Source organism: Rhamphochromis longiceps, linkage group LG13, assembly GCF_057381845.1.
Source record: "Rhamphochromis longiceps isolate RC_006_pf linkage group LG13, R_longiceps_female_GT1.1, whole genome shotgun sequence".
NCBI lineage: Eukaryota > Metazoa > Chordata > Actinopteri > Cichliformes > Cichlidae > Rhamphochromis > Rhamphochromis longiceps.
The window spans coordinates 19,813,826-19,830,822 of record NC_140569.1 but is presented as its reverse complement, the minus strand read 5'-3'; the positions used below and the strand labels follow the sequence as shown (position 1 = coordinate 19,830,822).

Below are 16,997 nucleotides of genomic sequence, written 5' to 3'. Positions count from 1 at the left end.
GTCAAAACATGAGTTCCTCACAATGCATAGATGTTTGCATGGATGTTTCCACCCTATGGCTCTCTGAGCCACAAAAAGTGGAAGAGGGGGACTAGTGGGTGTCAGAGCTATAATTATAAATATGAGCGTGGTGAAAGTTGGGCAGCACGCTAACGTATTTTGTCCCTCTGTGTGCTCGTAAGGGTCTGACCCTTTCACTGGTTTGATTTTTTTCCTCGTATCTTTTCTTTGACTTTTCATCAAGTCTGTCTTTGTACGGACCGGCATTGTTCTCCTTCGTTTTGTGCATACCTTTTTGGGGGGCAAAGAAAAAGCAAGAATTTATTGGAACCGAAGAATGAACGTTTTGCGGTGCTGCAAATGCTTGCATTTGATGCGGTACTTGGATTGTTTTGCCACGAGTTCACGGCATGCAATGTGCGAAAGTCACGTGGTCTGTCAATCTCTATACATTAGGGAGATGGCCCCTTTGAGAGGAGGTGCTACAAGAGTGCCTCAGGCAGCTGAAGACAGATGGTGATAAGAAACAAAAGGAGGAAGTATGGTGCAAGACCAAGACCCTGCATTTAATGTGCTATTGACAGACAGAGGGAGTGGCTGATATTGAGAAATACTCCCAAATGCTAGAAAAGGCTGACCAAAAGGACAGGAAAGATGTTTTGATCATGACAGCACAAGATCCTAAGCACCAAATCCACACAGGCAGAAATTTACCACAGCCATCAGGACTCAGGTTGATGGCAGTGCAAAGGTGCCCTGGATACAGCCCAGCTCATAGTAGCAGGATGGAAGAAGCAAGATGGGACAGTGTACACAGAGATGCACAACTAAGCAGCTGGGATAGTATACAGAAACATCTGTGCCGCATATGGATTAGAAGGCTGGGAGACAACAGCTAAGGTGATTGAAAACAAAGAGGCTAAGGTGCTGTGGGACCTCAACTTCCAGACAGACATGCAGCTCCTGGCTAACCAACCAGACACAGTGGTAGCTTGAAGATGTGGGAATCCTGGCTGAGAGCAAATCAGAAATTCCTTTTGATTTTCCATCAGCTGGGATTGCCGCATTTATCACATCATAAAGAAGATGCACGAGAAAAATGAGCAGTACCAGGGATGAAAGATGTCAAAGTTAAAATCAATAGCAGTAACAGGAACATTAGAAGTTGTAACCCCCAAACCAGAAGAACGGCTCCAGCTGAATTCAGGCACAACATCAAATTACGATGGTGAAAAATTAGTCTTTCTTTGCTTAAAAAGCTGATGTGAGCAATTGTGAAATCCCGCATCTTTCAATACAAACATGCGTGAAACATGTAAAATACTGCTCAGTGATCATGTGTTGTTTCTTTAGCCCTGATGCATTTAAGCACACATGCATAGCTTCATGTTGCCAGCAGGAGGCTTCTCAGTTTGTAAAGACATCTAGGCCCTATTGCTCACTCTCTTATGGCTTCAGCAAACACTTTCCAAATGAGATATTGGTCTCAATCTCTAGTAAAAGGCCTTGTTTAATGCAACATTTTCATTTCTGTGTATGGGTAACGAGTACCTAATGTTAATCCTCACACACTGTAATTGAAAAATGAGTGTAAAGTATCAGTCGAGTCAGTTTAAACAAAAATATTTCTAAGGTTCTCTTCTTTATTCTCGCTATGTTTTTTGAGTTTATATGTTGGTTGTTGCTCACCAAATATATGACTGAAGCTCACGCTCATAAAATTTGTAACACCCAGGATCTATACTCATTCAGTATTGAGCCTTCTAAAGTATCCTAACTGTAAAGAAATAAAATATTAATCAGATATTCTGCCTTTGGTGCTCCGCTAATCAGATAAAGTCCAGCATTAAATAATAATCACAACTAAGCAGCATGTTATCCAATTTTTTTGTTGAAATGCCAACCTGAGGCTCTGAATCCCAATTCAGTTTGCCAAAAATCCCCAATGAGCAATACAATAATCCACAGTAGCCTGTTCTTTACAGTTTTTTCTGATTGCTTAAGCACATTTTTTGTAACTATTGGCTAATTTTGCAAAACTCTTCACACAAATAAGAAAACCTGTCACCCAATCATCAAAACATTGTAGTTCTCTTGCAAAAGCAAACACAGCTAGATTAACTCTTCACACCTTCGTAAAAATGGTGTTTCCGTATCAAACAGTACACACAAGCCATCATCTACTAAGCACACAATGCGCCAACTGCACACTGATGGTATGAATACAAAACACATCTGGCTTTTGCTTTCTCTGTGCACAAGGTAGGCTATGTCAGTTTGAGCTCATACTTCTGTCATAGATCCATAAGCATAGAGGGATCCAAACTTCAAGTACTGCTGTTTATTCAAACACATCAAAACAAACACAAGTGTTTATTTCCAAGTATAGGATTATTTGCAATCGCCATAATGACTATATGGGTTACTTGGTCTGCAGTGAACATGCTTCCTCTGCCCCAGCATCTGGTCATCTAGCAATTCTGCAAAGTAACAATTTCAGTATTTTTACATCAATGGTATTGGTGTGTTTCTCATTGGCATATGGCAGTGCTACAAATCTTTGTGCGAAGTGACTGTACTAACCGATTCTCATTTCAAGATGTCCTTATGGTGCTTGCTACAGTGTAGCGGCTCGAGTTAGGCTGGACCCGTTGGCCAGCTACCCTCAGGGTCATTCCACGGTTGATTACATGGTCCACTATTGTAGCTCTGATGTCATCAGCAATTCTATTTCTTACTCTTCCTACCCTTCCTCTCCCCCCTCCTCATCTTCCTCTCCCCCCTCCTCATCTTCCTCTCCCCCCTCCTCGTCTTCCTCTTGCTCCTCCTTGTCCTTGTCATCCTCTTCATCCTACTTCTTCACCTCCACGTCCTCTTCCTCGGCTTCCTCTACTTCTCACTCTTTCTGCTCCCTCCATTGTACTCCGCACACACAGCTTACCTGTATTATAGTGCTTAGGCTGATTGCAAAGTGAACTAATTATCTAAAAAAGTTTTCACATGTGAAAGTGTGCCAGACAGTTGGCAAATTAGTGTTAATGATAGCCATACATGTGTATACTTTTGCTAGGAGTGTGTTGGAAATTTGGTAATTGAGTGTTGTGCAGTGAATTGTGCCTACAGTTTTGCAAAGTGTGTGTTACAAAATTGCAAACTGAGTGCAAAGCAGTTTTTGTGCTTTTAGTTTTGCAAACTCAGTGAGTGGTTTTGCTATAAGTCTGAATAGTTTTAGAGATTGTGCTACAGGAATCACAGTTAGGGTTTAAGCATTCAGAAAAAACTGTAATTGAAAATACAGAATCTAAGCTTTTTTTTTTTATTACATGACCTTAAATGTTTCTGATTTTTGTTATTATCTCCTTGCAGAGATACTAAAAACAATCCATAATCAGGATTTCAGTAAATACTGAGAAATGACATCAATGCAGAACTCATCGTCTGTTGTTTTTTAAAGTTTTTTTCCCCCTTATCATGATTTGCAGGTTTGGTTGGTTCTGATTATATCTGCCAAATCCCTTTCGCAACATTCAACTTTCTATGCATGTATGAGCATGTCTCAACGTCTGGTTACTCTTAGGGAAGAGATGGCAGAGATTAAAATTTAGACCTGTATTGAATTTTTCTGGGTGGATGTAAACTTTAGATTTACTACAATTTCTGCTAAACTCACCTTTCTTCTTTGACTCTAGGCTCTTTTGTTCTTGAATGATTCTTAGCATTATAAATGTCAATTATATACAGTATATTCTAGTGACCTTTGACTAAACTCATTTCAGCAGGACCTTTATTCCTGTTGTGTTACTCTTAGTTACTTATGACCATTTTACATTACCTGGCCTGCTTTTCTCATTAATGTCACCACCTCATATAATGGCTGTGGGTGCAATAAATCCTCACTGTTGCTGATTAATGGCAGATATATGACACAGCCTATAGTCTCATTCACACTGAAAAAAAAGGCCATGTTGGATTTACTTGATTCAATAGCGGAAATTGGTTGCACAACTGAGATCAACACATCTTTTTCATATTCAATAAACGTGCATTTTGTGTTCATAAAACGCGATTGTATGGAAGAAATATAGTGTCATCAGAATTCAAGTATTTTTAGACATTGAATTTATGACACTGAATTTTTATCCTCCAAATTTCCCTGCAAAAATATTCACCTGCAAAAATTCACCTGCAAAAATTCACCTGCAAAAAATTCACCTGCAAAAATTCACCTGCAAAAATATTCACCTGCAAAAATTCACCTGCAAAAAATTCACCTGCGAAAATTCACCTGAAAAAAATTCACCTGCAAAAATTCACCTGAAAAAAATTCACCTGCAAAAAATTCACCTGAAAAAAATTCACCTGCAAAAATTCACCTGAAAAAAATTCGCCTGAAAAAAATTCATCTGCAAAAATTCACCTGAAAAAAATTCACCTGCAAAAATTCGCCTGCAAAAATTCAACTGCAAAAGTGATGAACTTTAATGACCCAAGCCAGAGCAATCAGCACCAGATCGAGTCGAGTGGCTCTCAGCCAATTAAATTACGCTGTTTGATCACATGACACCGTTAGCCAGCAGTGTGTCTCCTAAAAGAGAGCTGTTTAAAGGTGAGTGATTAAGTTTTTCTCCTAAATAGAGATCATTACAGAACGCCTAGTCCTACTTAAAATCCCATTTATTTTTATTTTTATTTTTTTATCATCTACTCGAACTAAGGAAAACGTTTGACTAACTCAAAGACAATTTCCACGCCTCCCATGCCTGTCTGCAGAAGGCGTTTTGAATTTAGGAGCGCCAAGATGGCAGCGGCAAACCCTGGCGGCTCTCCGGTGAGTATATATATTTTTTTATCTTCAAGTTTGTCTTTTGAAACCTTAATTTTATTTAAATCCGTTGCTCACGTATAAAGTACACAGACGGGGTCTTTGCTCAACTCGTCTGAGGCGTGTCTCACTAAGCGCTACATGCTAGCATCCTGCTAACCGAGCTACCCTTTACATGCTGTGCTTTAGAAAATAGGATACTCGTTAAAAAAATACTCCGCAGATATTGATAGATAGACGAACACTGCAAATATAATGTTGGAAACGAGAACGGCCTTTGGTGAAGGGGTAAAATACACCATGAATAAAGCCATAGAGTGAATGGCTGCCATGGTTGCAGAACGGCCTGATTTAATGACAAGAATGGGGAAGAGTGAGGTGAAGTGAACCAAAGCCACAAAACACGGTCAGACAAGGCGGCAAAAGGGCAGTGATCTGTCCGTCAGTATGAAGTTGGTGTGTGCTTTGGTGAACAAAAACTCCAGACCGGTAGCAGGAAGATGGGAGACTCGTGTTTCACTGGAATAGTGGTGAATTAAAACATCCCTTGTTGGGGAAATTTAGGTGTAAATGCATCCATACAGGCAAGACAGAGGCAGACCAGACAGTGAAGAAAACAAGGCAAACATTAGAAATATTAAAACGGAAATATAGGATTGAGTTGAGGTCCTTGCAGGCTACCCACAATTTCCCCAAACTGAGCCACCCATTAAGAAATTCATTCTCACTGTTTCATAAACCAAAGGGATTAAATTTGACAATATCAAATTTAATTTTCTGATCTTTTCATAAATGAAACACGCTGCCAGGGAATCTGTTTTCATTTTTTTTCATCCATTCAGAGTATTCGTTGGGAACACTGAACTCAATAATCAGTTCCAGCTTTCTTCATTAAGTTTTGGTTTGGCTTTGTTCTCAAAAACATTTAAATAAAACAGATAAAATAGAAAATAAAGCTTTTTCTCTTGCGAGCTCAATTTTTAAATATACTGTGCTATTAAAACAAAAGATGTAAGAAAAGAATAAATAAAATCCTAACCAGAAAATCAAAATGCTGCAACAAATGGCATGAATTAAAAAATAAACTTTTTTGAAAGAACCATAAGGAAATATGATAAAATAAACATTGGAATCTTATAGCCTAAGAATATTCAGTTAACTAGGTAACTAACCTTGTGTTTTTAACTCACTTTTTGTTGGTGATTTAAAAATTACAAAAATAATTCTACTTTTTCCTCTCCTTTAGGATCTTCTCCTACATCATATTCTTCTGAGACTGCGTTCACGTTTAGAACATTGTCTTGAACACCTTCCCCTGGATCTGGACTTTTTAGATTTCATTTGCACCCAGGAACTAGTTTTTCTACAAGCTTTGTCTGGTCAAGTTCAGGTTTGCCCTGTCCTCTTAGATGCATTATGTAGTTTACATACTCTGATAAACAGAGAAAAGGATAAAATGAATCTACATAGTGCTGTCATTCAGTTTGAGTGGGGACCTACTGGGCGACTAAGAATGGCTCTTTCCCCCCATCATCTTAACAGCCTTCTGGAACTGAACTTGTCCATCCCAGCCATTGCTAAAATTTTGGGAATGTCAAGAAGCACAATATTCAGACGCATGAATGAGTTCAATCTTTCAGTCAAAGCACTCTATAGCAGCCTGTCAGATGAAGAGTTGGACCAATGCATTACAGACATAAAATCCAGGCAGCCTCACGCTGGATACCGGATGGTGAAAGCACTTCTTCAGGCCAGAGGACACAGAGTCCAGTACCAAAGGGTTAGAAGTTCTATGCACCGTGTTGACACAGCTGGTGTTGTGTCAAGGATGTTTTCCTTGGGATGCATTGCTCGACGTGCTTATTCCGTCCCAGGACCACAGTCTCTAATGCATATTGACACAAATCACAAACTGATACGGTAAATTATTTGATCTTTTGAAGTGAAAGATATTCCTGAGAATTTTTTCATCTGCAAATGTTCAGAACTGTATTTTGTTATCTTACTCGTTACTATATTTGCATCTGGACATACATAAATTACATCTTGCATTGCTTACATTTAAACACTTCAAAGTGATAATTCCAAAATTGATAAAAAAAAAATTTGTTTTCCCCATTCAGCTATAACATTGTGATCTTTGGAGGTATTGATGGCTTTTCTCGTAAGGTAAGTTTAGTTTAGTAAGTAAATCAAATGTAATATTTACATGGAAGTTTCCCATTGTTCTTTTTCCTATAAAGATTATGTATCTCGGTGCTGCTTCCAACAATCTGGCATCAACCACACTGGCATTCTTCCGAAAATCAATCGAGAAGTTCGGTTTTCCTCTCAGGTAATAAGTGATGCATTTTATTATGGGTTAGGTATTATCTTACATACCTTTTGTAAGACTACATTTGGATATTTCATTAAAAGTTGTTTAAGATGATTCTAACTTGCCTCAATATATATATCTCTAATTTCAAAGGATTGTTATGGTGACTTGGGGATATTTAAGAATAAAAAAAAATTAATTCAACACCTTTACCAAACACTGCTGTTATGTAATTGGATACAAGGGGTGAGATAGTAATATTTTGCCTCCTTGGCTGTAACTCCCTGACATTACAAGGGTAATCATTTTATGATGTCGGGTTCAGTGTTACACCATGATTTCAAATTCAATATCATCATCAATAAGAATTAGTATTATCATTTCAGAATTGTAGGTAACCACTTTTAAATGCCATAGACTACTTATTTGTTTAATTTGATGTAAATATTTTTGCAAAAATATTCTAAAAATTGTCTCCTTACACAGATCATAATGATACAAGATGGCACTTGCGTAATTTTCAACAAATACAATAAATCTAAGTAATTACTACTAACCTGTGAAATCCTGAAAAATGTTTTAACAGCTGTGTTAAATTACACTTCATACTGACACATGCTGGAAAGTGCATTCATGAGACAATTTTTCTGATGCATTCAAGAGCAGTAGCAATGAAAGATTTTAAGGATTCTTTTACAATTTGTTTTTCAAACTTTGCTTAAGGCATATACTGTTCTTTATTATCAGATCTAATTTTTTTTTAAAGCTTCGAATGTTTCAGGGTTCGTGGCGACCACGGAGGGGAAAATGTGGAGGTTGCACGGCTGATGTTTACTGTTCGTGGCACAGGAAGAGGCAGTTTCATTTCAGGAAAGAGTGTGCACAATCAAAGGTTTGTTCTCATAAAATACTGTCCACCTCAAATGTTCCTGACATAAGATGGAAGGTGTTGCATCTTTATTTCCATTAATTAAAAATACATACATTTAAAGGGTATAGTTTTATGAAAGTTTTACAGTAAAATGTCTTTAGAAAACAGTGCCCTATCCAGCATGATACACTTTGTGATATGTATCAGGTGTTCCTTTTTTTTTTTTGGCAGTTTTTGTTGTTTTTTCTTTCAATTTCCATTACTTACCCCTCAAGGAAGAAAATATTGGACAGGTCCAGCAAACCCCAAAGAGCCTTCAGGAATGTGCCCTATTTTTTTAGTTATTCACGCACCTTTTCCAGTCTGTTCCTTCCTTCCATGAATGTTCATTCTGTGTTAATGGTCTGGTTGTCATCTCATGTTGCCACTGATCATTACAACCCTTTTGGCACCTTTTAAGTGATATGCCTGGGTCCTTCCTACATGCCCTGGTAATGTATTATTACTGTTGTCATGCACACATTTCATGTCGGGTTAGAAACAAGCAGGGAATTTCTCATACACACCAAGAAAAGCCATACCTAATTAAATATTTTTTATATATTATTTCAGAATAGAGCGACTGTGGAGAGACCTCTGGGTGGCCGTTACATGCATTTACTACGATGTTCTTCACAACCTTGAGGAAGAGGGCCTTCTTGACATTTCAAATGTTGCACACCTCTTTTGCTGCCATTACGTCTTTCTTCCTCGACTGGAGGATGATTTGAATACATTTTGCAGTGGATGGGACAACCATCCACTGCGAACAGAAAACAACATGAGTCCCAACCAGCTGTGGGAGTTGGGTCACAGATATCACCCTGTTCCTGTTCCAGAAAACACACAGGTAAAGGTGCACATTTTTAGTACTCATTGATTCCTATATACAATTATTCTTTCCTAATTTTGCTTGTTCGTTGCAGGGCTTCCAGATTCCAGACATTGACTGGGAGGACAGTGGCCTATCTTGCCATAACCATTCAAGCATTGTTGTTCCGAACACTGACTGTCCATTGACAGAAGAACAAATGACAACTTTACAGGGCGTTGTTAATCCAAGAGCGGCATCCCAGTCCTTTGGTGCGGACATCTACATTATGGCTGTTCAGTTTTGTCAGCAATTCATTTAGAATAGGAAAGCTACATACAGTTGCAGGAAAGTTTGTGAATCTTGTTGAATTTCATTAATTTCTGCACAATTTGGTCATGAAATGTAATCGGATCTTCATCACGGGCATCTGGACAATCAGTCTGCTTAAACTAAACCAACTCAAAAGAATTTTCATGGTGTTTTCATTAACATAATTGTGTATAAGCAGTTCTGATTATTTTGACTTTGGTCATGAAATGGGATCTGATCTTCAAATTGTGCTGAAATCTATGAGATTACACAGGGTTCACCAACTGTTTGAAGCTATAAACTTTGCTATTAGTAGGAATTTTTAGTAAAGCTTCGTAATGTAAATACTGAAGAATTAGGAGAGGGAACTTAAAAATATAGATTCACTCAGAAAACTAAATAGAAACTGCTTGTCAGTTTGAATGTTATGTTGTAAAGCAATATTTGACTGAAGGCTGATGGTTGGAATGTTTCAAAATTAAAACAACAATGTAAGTCAATCTTGTCCTTTTATTTTGATCAAGATGCATGCAAGATGTCATTGACAAGGTAAACTTTCAAGACATTAACAGTTTTAAAAACTACTTAAAGGCATTTTCAACCGAGAACTGAACCAATGTTGCCTGCACAGAGTAAATGGCATCAGAGAGGCCCAGTAGATGTGAACATTTATATTCCAAATCTTAAACAGAGACTTGTACAACACTACCTTGCATTATGGGAATGACTCAAATGAGTCCAAACCCTGAGTGGCAGGTTTCAGAGCAGGCAATGAGGTCTTCCTTAAAAGTTAAATAGTCCTTGTAGTGGTATGGAATGCGCAAGGTCTCATAGCAGGTGGCAGCAGTTGGATGTCTGCCATCCACTAGCTCCACTGTGAGACTTTTTGGCACAATCTCCCATCCAGTCCAGAATTTTAGGACATTTTTCAGCTCACTTGGTGTTGCTGTGAAGAAAAAAATGAGGTTTAACAGCCTTGAAAAAAATCCAACCAATATATTTTTAACATTGCAATAATATTGGTATTCTATGGAGCCCCGCAGGGGACACGGGAGAAAAAAAAATTAAGACGGACTTTTGCGAGATCTCGCAAAACAAACTCGGGATCTCGCAAATGTTTTAGCCGCATTCTTCAGAGGCCGCCAGCTCGAAGCCGACCGGGAGGTCGAGGCACGATGTGCCGGGAAAGCGGTGTTCCTCCCGGCTGTAGTAGGTCTCGACCTCCCGTTAGCTTCGAGCTAGTGGGTGTCACATCTCCAAAAGCGTCGGAGCACTTTTGCAAATATGTGATGTCTTGTAAACCGAGCAGGTATCTGACATTTACACCACTACATTCACGCCTCAAAATATCTTAAAGGTGTATTTTGTGACCCAGAAAGAGTAATATTACAACTAAGTAGCTGCCGCCATTGTTGGAATTCAACTTTTGCGAGATCCCGAGTTTGTTTTGCGAGATCTCGCAAAAGTCCGTCTTAATTTTTTTTCCCTCCCATGTCCCCTGCGGGGCTCCGTAGTATTCCCCTCCTGCAAAATGGCAAACCTACCATTTAGAATAAAATGCCTCATGTAGCCTGTGATTCGGCATTTATTTTCAAGAGGACAGTCATCATCTTCATCTTCTGGCCACACGATCCGCTGAAGAAGGACCTGTAACAGAACAAAGTATACCCTTAAAAATACTGCTGCACATTTTTCAGATTTCCATGGATTTTGTCTGTTCTTGTTTTGGGTAGTTCCCTTCCCTATAGCCATATTTCACCTGTTCTTAGCTCACTATCACCCACTTAGCCTTATGGTCCATGACTTGATTTCTTGAATAAATTTCTATAATAATCCATGTTTTGTGCTTTTTGTGTTCACTTGGATCCCCAAACCTCTACATAGTTTTGACTGTATCTTAAAAGAAACTGTCTCAAACAAAAAATGAAAATAGAAATCAATTTTTTTTTTTCAAATTCAAACAACATTAATGGCTAAATATATAATTAGAAAATGTGTATTACCAAATAATTACTAATGTATTTTAGTCATGTCTTTTTCAAATCTACAAAATCGTTTTCTATATGTAAATCAGGCTTTGAGCAGTTTTATTTTTACAGGACTAAAGAAAAACTGCTGTAAAGATGTATGGTCCACAAGAATATGTTCATTTTTAGTATTTGTGCATTTTATTTGTAAAAATGAATACAGCTTTGTTATGGTAAGTTTATTATTTGATACATAATTCTTGGTAAATGCCAAATTAAAATTGCAATTTTTTCACTTTGTAGAATGACTCAAGTCTTCATAGTTTGCTTTGGACTACATTTTCTACAACACAGTAAAATGTTATTAATGAATACAGTATTTAGGAACACAAAATTTACCTCAGGATTCACAGCAGCCAACTCTTGTGGAAAGAGTAAGGGCACCGTGTCAGGTCGCTGGGTCAGCAGGGTCCACATATGGGTTTCTTTAAGTCCCCTTCTCAGCTGTTTTATCGACCTCGTCACTCTTCCAATGACCTAAGGAAAAACGTTAACTAAACAGTAACACAGAAATATTTTACTTACTTTTCAATTTACTCACAGAATGGAGTAATAATTTCTCAAACAGCCATCTCCTGTTGTTCTCTGTCAAGGGGGGGAGGTCCCATGCATATGCCAGATCCTGAACACGTTTTCTCTCTTCATCCGACAGCTTGGATTGCCCTTCAAGCTGTAACCCATAAGACAGTAATTCAGACAGAAACAAGAACTATAAATTCCTAATTCCTCATACATTAAAAAAAAAAAAAAAAAAAGACAAGTTAAAAGTCTCAGACCATGTCTCAATGGCAGAGTTTTTGATCTAGAACAATTTTAAAGGATTAGTCTAGGTTAGACATGTTTATAACTCATACGGGGCAATGTATAAACGTTCCCTCATTTAAACATAAAAACCTACAAGCTGAATTGTCCCTCTCAGGTCTAGATCTGGACAGTCCTCGGGTGTAACGGTGGCAGTTTCAGGACTACCACCAAGTAGGACATGCACAACGGCTGGGCTAAGTCCAGATAGGCATGGGCCTCCATGAAGAAAGGAGTGCCCTACCATCCTCCCTGCCATAAGGAACATATCACTCTCCACAAGAAAGTGAGCTGCTGATGGTATGTAATGGCCTGGCTCTCCCTCAAAAAGTGGAGTAACATTAGAGTTTGCTATGAGATAAATGAAAAGAAAGAAAAAAAAAAAAAAGATTACTTACACACAATACAGAGGTTTTCACAAAATAAAGAGACAATTAACTTGTGAAAAGTTATACAATATAATGATCATCAAACATAGGTACGGTCAACCAAAACAAACTAACCAAAATTGATGCAAAAACCAGACATCAGCTTCTCCATGCATATTGATAAGAAAAAACGTATTACTCCTTGTCCGATAGCTGTATCCCCTGTTAGATCACCAAAATAAAATAATGAATACAAATAATTCTTTCAAGATATATTTATGTATCATTTTCAGAAAATTTACCCTCAAGCCTGCACTCCAAGGGACGTGCCCATTCAACATTGGGTCTCTTGTAGAATGAGATGAGGGCCATGTCCTGATCAGCTACACTTTGTCTGATGTCCATTGTGAGACGTAATGGGCTCTCCATTTCATGCATGTCCAAAGCATTCTTTGCACATTCATATTTGGCCTTTGAAGAGTCCAAAACAGTTAACCAGCCTAAAAGAAAATAGAAGTGATTATAATTGGATATAGTCTGTATATCACGTTCTATCTAGATACTATTACAAGAAGATTATGTTTTATCCTTTGAAGGATTGTCTAAAGTAGTTTGAATATGAGGCTATCAAAAATAAGAAATCCATTGAATGGATACAAACTAATGGTTTGATTTCCGGGAATTGTTCACATTAGCTGTTGATTGTTACTAATCAACACCTTCCTTACATAACCTGTGACTAAATGATTGACCTACCATCCCTGACTTCACAAGTAGTTCCAGATGGTCCTGGCATATCTGCTAGCCCTTCCTCAATTATTGTATCTTCATGCCCCTTTTCATTTCGTGAGCTACTATCAAAATATGTTGTTAAATTTCATTCAAGGCTTAAATCCAATGACAATAAAAATTGCAATTTTTGTTGCTAAATACCTTTCTCCACATGAAGAGGCATGCAGCTCAATGAGGTCAGAGTGAAACATATCTGTGCAGACAGGACACTGCTGCAATGGTGCTGTTGTGCAATAAATTATAAAGGACAAAGTTTATTTTTATAACATTTAATTTTTCCTTCTAGCTAGCTCTTAACACTTTATGCTTTTGGGTAATATGTTAGTATGAAATTGTCAAAAAACCTACATTCCTTTTCTGTAGGTTCATCACCATCTAAATTCACCACAGTACTTTCACTGGGAGTTTCCAAAGGAGGACAGGATTTTAGGTGTTCTGACAGAAGTTGCAGTGGAACACCTATGCCACACTTCTGGCATTTTGCTTTTGGCATGCATCTGAAGGACTCATCGCTTAGTGGTACAGGGTCATTGCTAAGTTCCTCTTGAATAGGAGCAATATATACATTTTTACCCCCACGACTGGCAGCCTTTAGGATTGTCCCTGTATAGCCAATATCAGCTGGAGGAACCAGAGAGAGTTTTCGGGTTCCCCAACCACCTGTATAAAAGCAAATTGCAGCAGATTATTCTGATCATGAAATATATCCAATGCCTCAAGAAAAGTAAAAAAGAAAAGTATCTTCAAAACTACTCAGAATTAGGAATTCACAACATGCGGTGAAAAGGAACTTGTCTTAAAAGTACTTATTAAACAGCAGGATCAGTTTCTAGTTTAATTATACACAGTGCAGAATTCATACACACCCCCAGGTTTGAACAGCAGCCAGCCACCTGTTACCTCCTTCAGTTTGGGAAACAAATCATTCAGGGCGTCCCTTAACTGAAAGCAATAATACAAATACAATCTCTGAGTCCAAAGAAATTACACATTTAACATTAATTATACCCCTGTATATACTAAGAAACGGTAAAAGAAGCATGCATTTACAGTGCAAACTGGATATAATAAAAAAATCTTTTTCAATCCAAAATTTACAGTTACATTTTCATGATTAATGATGAATATCCAATAATAATATTATTTTTTGTAAATGCCACCTGTGACCTGCAGTGATGGTCACCTTCAATAACACTTTTATTAAGCGAAAACTTCTCAGTTTTGATCAGTGAATAAAAAGAATAAGTTTATACCTCTTCATGTGTTGTGCTCTCATCAAGATGTGCTGTTCTTTGACCCATCCCTGCCTCATATATATATATATATATATATATATATATATATATATATATATATATATATATATATATATATATATATATACACATATACATACACACACACACACACACACACACACACACATATATACACACACACATATATACATATACACATATACATAGATATATCTCAATTTAGTTGAATGTAGGATTAACTCATAAGTCTTGCTAAAGTACCTTGTATTCTGATTCATCGCAGCAGCAACAGCAGGAGTTTGGTTGGATGATGTTAGCAACTGCAGCAAGTGTCTTGCTGACCGAATAATTTCATCCTGCATAATCTGAAACAAACACATAAAGACAGAAACAATTTATAAATTAACGTTCGATAAAATCTAAGAATGTATCATTTATTAGATAACAATATGAATATGTCTAACAAAAAACTTGTGTGGAGCAAAGTTACATTCAATCAAGATGGTCTGGCATGCTACAACTTTATAGTTGTTAAATTCTGGATACAAGTATACATACCCATCTTGTACGTGTTTATTATTATTATTATTATTATAATTATTATTATTATCCTACCCAATTACATGTTTCTTTTAATCAGAGTATGCTGTTTTAATGACTTTACAATATCATTTACATTGCGTTCCTTACATTTTCCCAAATTGTATGTTATATTAATCCTATATTTCCGTTTTAATATTTCTAATGTTTGCCTTGTCTCAGAAGAATATGATGTAGGAGAAGATCCTAAAGGAGAGGAAAAAGTAGAATTATTTTTGTAATTTTTAAATCACCAACAAAAAGTGAGTTAAAAACACAAGGTTAGTTACCTAGTTAACTGAATATTCTTAGGCTATAAGATTCCAATGTTTATTTTATCATATTTCCTTATGGTTCTTTCAAAAAAGTTTATTTTTTAATTCATGCCATTTGTTGCAGCATTTTGATTTTCTGGTTAGGATTTTATTTATTCTTTTCTTACATCTTTTGTTTTAATAGCACAGTATATTTAAAAATTGAGCTCGCAAGAGAAAAAGCTTTATTTTCTATTTTATCTGTTTTATTTAAATGTTTTTGAGAACAAAGCCAAACCAAAACTTAATGAAGAAAGCTGGAACTGATTATTGAGTTCAGTGTTCCCAACGAATACTCTGAATGGATGAAAAAAAATGAAAACAGATTCCCTGGCAGCGTGTTTCATTTATGAAAAGATCAGAAAATTAAATTTGATATTGTCAAATTTAATCCCTTTGGTTTATGAAACAGTGAGAATGAATTTCTTAATGGGTGGCTCAGTTTGGGGAAATTGTGGGTAGCCTGCAAGGACCTCAACTCAATCCTATATTTCCGTTTTAATATTTCTAATGTTTGCCTTGTTTTCTTCACTGTCTGGTCTGCCTCTGTCTTGCCTGTATGGATGCATTTACACCTAAATTTCCCCAACAAGGGATGTTTTAATTCACCACTATTCCAGTGAAACACGAGTCTCCCATCTTCCTGCTACCGGTCTGGAGTTTTTGTTCACCAAAGCACACACCAACTTCATACTGACGGACAGATCACTGCCCTTTTGCCGCCTTGTCTGACCGTGTTTTGTGGCTTTGGTTCACTTCACCTCACTCTTCCCCATTCTTGTCATTAAATCAGGCCGTTCTGCAACCATGGCAGCCATTCACTCTATGGCTTTATTCATGGTGTATTTTACCCCTTCACCAAAGGCCGTTCTCGTTTCCAACATTATATTTGCAGTGTTCGTCTATCTATCAATATCTGCGGAGTATTTTTTTAACGAGTATCCTATTTTCTAAAGCACAGCATGTAAAGGGTAGCTCGGTTAGCAGGATGCTAGCATGTAGCGCTTAGTGAGACACGCCTCAGACGAGTTGAGCAAAGACCCCGTCTGTGTACTTTATACGTGAGCAACGGATTTAAATAAAATTAAGGTTTCAAAAGACAAACTTGAAGATAAAAAAATATATATACTCACCGGAGAGCCGCCAGGGTTTGCCGCTGCCATCTTGGCGCTCCTAAATTCAAAACGCCTTCTGCAGACAGGCATGGGAGGCGTGGAAATTGTCTTTGAGTTAGTCAAACGTTTTCCTTAGTTCGAGTAGATGATAAAAAAATAAAAATAAAAATAAATGGGATTTTAAGTAGGACTAGGCGTTCTGTAATGATCTCTATTTAGGAGAAAAACTTAATCACTCACCTTTAAACAGCTCTCTTTTAGGAGACACACTGCTGGCTAACGGTGTCATGTGATCAAACAGCGTAATTTAATTGGCTGAGAGCCACTCGACTCGATCTGGTGCTGATTGCTCTGGCTTGGGTCATTAAAGTTCATCACTTTTGCAGTTGAATTTTTGCAGGTGAATTTTTTTCAGGTGAATTTTTGCAGATGAATTTTTTTCAGGCGAATTTTTTTCAGGTGAATTTTTGCAGGTGAATTTTTTTCAGGTGAATTTTTGCAGGTGAATTTTTGCAGGTGAATATTTTTGCAGGTGAATTTTTGCAGGTGAATTTTTTGCAGGGAAATTTG

At 37.3% G+C, this 16,997-nt stretch overlaps 2 protein-coding genes across 6 annotated transcripts; one reads left to right on the top strand and one right to left on the bottom strand.

Moving 5' to 3' along the window:
• The first annotated feature begins 4,353 nt into the window (after positions 1-4,353).
• LOC146655748 (uncharacterized) lies at positions 4,354-9,312 on the top strand. The gene is made up of 7 exons (XM_085428887.1): positions 4,354-4,828; positions 6,069-6,742; positions 6,946-6,991; positions 7,066-7,157; positions 7,921-8,031; positions 8,623-8,899; positions 8,976-9,312. The coding sequence occupies exons 1-7, from the start codon at positions 4,757-4,759 to the stop codon at positions 9,180-9,182; spliced, it is 1,479 nt and encodes a 492-aa protein (XP_085285013.1). The 5' UTR covers positions 4,354-4,756; the 3' UTR covers positions 9,183-9,312.
• A 340-nt stretch (positions 9,313-9,652) lies between these two features.
• LOC146655747 (G2/M phase-specific E3 ubiquitin-protein ligase-like) lies at positions 9,653-16,846 on the bottom strand. Of its 5 annotated transcripts, XM_085428329.1 has the most exons (14): positions 16,446-16,846; positions 14,681-14,784; positions 14,414-14,463; positions 14,027-14,102; positions 13,509-13,820; positions 13,302-13,383; positions 13,125-13,219; positions 12,671-12,868; positions 12,504-12,590; positions 12,098-12,351; positions 11,741-11,869; positions 11,539-11,676; positions 10,717-10,819; positions 9,653-10,118 (listed from the first exon to the last, which is right to left on the bottom strand). In XM_085428329.1, the coding sequence occupies exons 3-14, from the start codon at positions 14,459-14,461 to the stop codon at positions 9,901-9,903; spliced, it is 1,740 nt and encodes a 579-aa protein (XP_085284455.1). In that variant the 5' UTR covers positions 14,462-14,463; positions 14,681-14,784; positions 16,446-16,846; the 3' UTR covers positions 9,653-9,900. The 5 variants fall into 5 exon arrangements, with proteins under 5 accessions (XP_085284455.1, XP_085284457.1, XP_085284456.1 ...); XM_085428331.1 differs by lacking the exon at positions 14,414-14,463 and having other exon boundaries at positions 9,655-10,118; positions 16,446-16,842; XM_085428330.1 differs by lacking the exon at positions 14,414-14,463 and having other exon boundaries at positions 9,655-10,118; positions 13,509-14,102; positions 16,446-16,842.
• Between the last annotated feature and the right edge of the window lie 151 nt (positions 16,847-16,997).

Coding starts and splice junctions, on each gene's coding strand:
- LOC146655748 (XM_085428887.1), top strand. CDS start 4,757: ATGCCTGTCTGCAGAAGGCGTTTTGAATTTAGGAGCGCCAAGATGGCA. Junction 6,743..6,945: donor ACAAATCACAAACTGATACG/GTAAATTATTTG, acceptor TTCCCCATTCAG/CTATAACATTGTGATCTTTG. Junction 8,032..8,622: donor AAGAGTGTGCACAATCAAAG/GTTTGTTCTCAT, acceptor ATATTATTTCAG/AATAGAGCGACTGTGGAGAG.
- LOC146655747 (XM_085428329.1), bottom strand. CDS start 14,461: ATGGGTCAAAGAACAGCACATCTTGATGAGAGCACAACACATGAAGAG. Junction 14,103..14,413: donor AGAGCACAACACATGAAGAG/GTATAAACTTAT, acceptor TATTGCTTTCAG/TTAAGGGACGCCCTGAATGA. Junction 13,384..13,508: donor TGAACCTACAGAAAAGGAAT/GTAGGTTTTTTG, acceptor ATTGCACAACAG/CACCATTGCAGCAGTGTCCT.